The sequence below is a fragment of the Nerophis lumbriciformis genome, linkage group LG31, assembly GCF_033978685.3.
Source record: "Nerophis lumbriciformis linkage group LG31, RoL_Nlum_v2.1, whole genome shotgun sequence".
In the NCBI taxonomy this organism is placed as follows: Eukaryota; Metazoa; Chordata; class Actinopteri; order Syngnathiformes; family Syngnathidae; genus Nerophis; species Nerophis lumbriciformis.
The window spans coordinates 2,641,042-2,645,000 of NC_084578.2; the positions used below are offsets into that span (position 1 = coordinate 2,641,042).

The window sequence follows — 3,959 nt, forward strand, 5'->3', positions numbered from 1 at the left end:
AACACGTTTTTTCACAGTAAAAAACTGGCAGCTCATTTGCCAGAATAAAAAAAACAAACAGTGGTACTATTTCCATTTACTGTAATATGTAGTAAAACAAACACTCTATATTTTTTATAGTACCATTCTGGGGACTAAGTTACCAGTTTTTTTATTTTAAAATCTACATATTAAAAAAAAAAGTTTACATAAAAATATGATAGTTATGTATATACATACATATATATATATGTATATACATATATATATATACATACATATATATGTATATATATATACACATACATATATATCTATATACACACACACATATATATATATATATACACACACACATATATACATACAAATGTATATATATACACATACTCATTATATAATTATATATACACACACACAGACATATACACACACACACACACACACACACATATATATATATATATACACACACATATATATACCGTAATTATATATATACACATACATATATATATATATATGTATATACATATATATATATACATACATATATATGTATATATATATACACATACATATATATCTATACACATATATATCTACACACACACACATATACATACATACACATATATATACATACAAATGTATATATATACACATACTCATTATATAATTATATATACACACACACACAGACATAGACACACACACACACATATATATATATATATATACATACACACACACACACATATATATAATTATGTATATATACACATACATATATATACATATACAAACATATACATATGTATATACATATATATGGGGTCCGCTTATATCCGCAAAGTATATACTATATACTTTGCGGATATAAGCGGCCCCCTGATGGCTGCCATAACTGCGATGTGGCCCTCAATGAAAACTAGTTTGACACCCTTGACTTACAGAGAGTGCCCCTCAACAAGAGGATAGAGAAAAATAAGGAGCTCATTAATTGCAGCACGGACTACAATGGCAGACTCGCGCAAAGCACTTTGGGTAAATCGCTACCATATATGGATAATCTGCTGACATCACACCAGGAAAAAGACTTCACACTTGGGGCAAATTCCAAACGTATCGTATGTATCGCATGGCTTGATTTCACATTTTTGGGAACGTATGTAGATTCCAAATACACAAAAACAGGTACCAATATGTAAGAAGAGTTGGTTTTGCATAATAGGTTCCCTTCAAATAAATAATATTCTTTGTGATTAACACATGGTTCCATATGGTTTGACAATGTTTAAGTGGGTACGATTAAAATCAAGAGTAGGACTATTAATATTTATATGGGTCTCTGTAGTGGACAAGTTGGGCCCCGACGTGACATTACATTGTTGTTTTTATGTTACCAATTGACATTGTGCAGTAGACTCGTTAAAACATATTCAATAGATGGCAATTTAATAAGGAAATATGCACACCTTTTATTATATACAGGACACCAAACCAACCCAGCAAAGTGCAAATAAAGGAAATAGGGGATGAATCTTGTCATTGTGTGTGCTATTTGGCCATGCGTTACTATGGATACCACACTCAGCTGTGCAATCTCAGTTTATAGACGGCTGTGTTTCCGGCACCTCCCACAGGCTCAAGCCTCTTCAGCTCGCTCAAGCAGAGGATGAAGACGGGGGCTTTGATGCCAACACTGGTCATCTTCTTCAGCTCTTCCATCTGAAATTGTACCTTGTCTCCTGTAGAGGGCGCCAGAGACAACTGTTGGCCTGATATTTTTCCTGCTTACCGTGCATCAGGAAAGTACTCACAGTGCTTTGTTATGTTACATACTTATTACAAAATGGAATAAATACATTGTATGTATATATATATATATATATATATATATATATATATATATATATATATACTGCTCAAAAAAATTAAAGGAACACTTTGAGAACACATCAGATTTCAATGGTGAAAAAAAAAAAAGTGGGATATCTATACTGATATGGACAGTTTAATGTCTCAGGAACAAAAGGATGCCACATCTTTTGATGGAAATAAAAGTTTTCAGCCTACAGAGGGCTCAGTATATAGACACCCCAAAAATCAAGGTGAAAAAATGATGTGGCAGGCTCGTCCATTTTGCCTAAATTCAATTTCTGCAACTCAAAATTATTTCCAATATCTTGTGTGGCCCCCACGTGCTTGTATGCATGCTTGACAACGTGGCGGCATGCTCCTAATGAGACCACGGATGGTGTCTTGTGGGATGTCCTCCCAGATCTGTCTAAGGGCATCAGTGAGCTCCTGTAAAGTCTGAGGAGCAACCTGATGGACCCAAACATTATGTCCCAGAGGTGTTCTATCGGGTTTAGATAATACCTTCATCCTCCAGATACTGTCTGCATACTCTTGCCACATGAGGTATGAGTGGACCAGGAGGAACCCAGGACCTACTGCACCAGCGTAGGGTCTGACCATGGGTGCAAGGATTTCATCCCGATACCTAATGTCAGTCAGACTGCCGTTCTCTAGCCTGTAGAGGTCTGTTGGTCCCTCCATGGAAATGCCTCCCCCAGACCATCACTGACCCACCAGCGAACAGGTCATGCTGAATGATGTTGCAGGCAGCATAGCGCTCTCCTTGGCTTCTCCAGACCCTTTCACGTCCATCACAGGTGCTCAGAGTAAACCTGCTCTCATCTGTGAAAAGCACAGGGCGCCAGTGGCGGACTTGCCAATTCTGGTGTTCTATGGCAAATGCCAATGGAGCTCCACGGTTCTGAGCAGTGAGCACAGGGCACACTACAGGACGTCGTGCCCTGAGGCCACCCTCGTGAAGTCGGTTTCTGACTGTTTGGGCAGAGACATTCACACCAGTAGCCTGCTGGAGGTCATTCTGTAGGGCTCAACCTGTTCCTCCTTGCACAAAGCAGCAGATATCGCATACCTGCCAACTTTTGAAATCAGAAAAACCTAGTAGCCAGGGTCCAGGGGCCAAGTCCTGGTGGGTGGTTCGCCCCCCGACACAAAATGATTGATTGCATTCAGACAGGTTAAAATGTTGCTAAAACCATCACTTTTCTATCAGTCACAGTGACTTTTCAAAACAAAAATATTACAGCAAAAATCATATGGGTTGATTGACATGTTTATTCTGTAAGCTAACTTCAATAGTTTGAAATGATTTTGACAGTTAATGCCAGTTATCCTGTCAACCTTTCACAAGACTTCAATTTGTTAATTGAAAGTATAAACAGTATAAACACTTTTTACAGTAAACAAATGGTAAAACAGTACTAAACAATTCCATTAAAAAACATTGGTGTCATTATTAACTTTCTGTCCAAGCTTGTATAATCTACTGCCTTGTTCAATTGTAAAAAAATATTCTGTGCCTAAAATTCACATTTCTATCACAATTATCATACTGTAAACATGGTAAGCTAACTTCATTAAAATTAATAGTCCTGTCAATAGCATGGAATTACAATTCAAATGTAGTTTTTTTGTAAGCCTTTCAAAAGAATTCAAAATATGAAAAATTAATGCAAATTAATTTAAGCCATCAGACACTTGAAAAGTGGCACATCACATCTCTAATGTAATCATTTTAACTTTTCAACAGAAATAGCACTGCAAAAATATTAAGGACATACTTCTGTATTTTGGTAGTTATGCTGTCAACATTTAACAAGATTTCTTCAACTTGGACTTGAAAGCATAAATAGTATAAACACTTTTAACAGTATAACAGTACTAAACAATTCCAATAGATAACATTGGTGTCATTACCTTTTTGTGGCTAAAATCCAAATTTTTACTTTTACATCGCTAATTCCTCCGTGTCCGATCGAAAAATCTTGTCTGCACAAGGTGCAATTCGCGTAGTTTTCACCCTTTTAGGAACGGATAATTATTCCCGGATAGGCTTTTGAATATTCTTCACGGAATGACTGCAGTTTTCTTTTCGGTTT

General features: G+C 36.2%; 1 protein-coding gene across 2 annotated transcripts in view; it reads right to left on the bottom strand.

The window, feature by feature from the left end:
* Positions 1 to 1,435: 1,435 nt before the first annotated feature.
* The window catches only part of ska3 (spindle and kinetochore associated complex subunit 3), a 34,818-nt gene continuing 32,294 nt past the window's right edge, over positions 1,436 to 3,959 (bottom strand). For both annotated transcript variants that reach the window (XM_061926094.1, XM_061926092.1), the window contains one exon: positions 1,436 to 1,730. In XM_061926094.1, the coding sequence (XP_061782078.1) occupies positions 1,573 to 1,730 (158 nt within the window). In that variant the 3' untranslated portion in view covers positions 1,436 to 1,572. The remainder of the gene's footprint in view (positions 1,731 to 3,959) is intronic.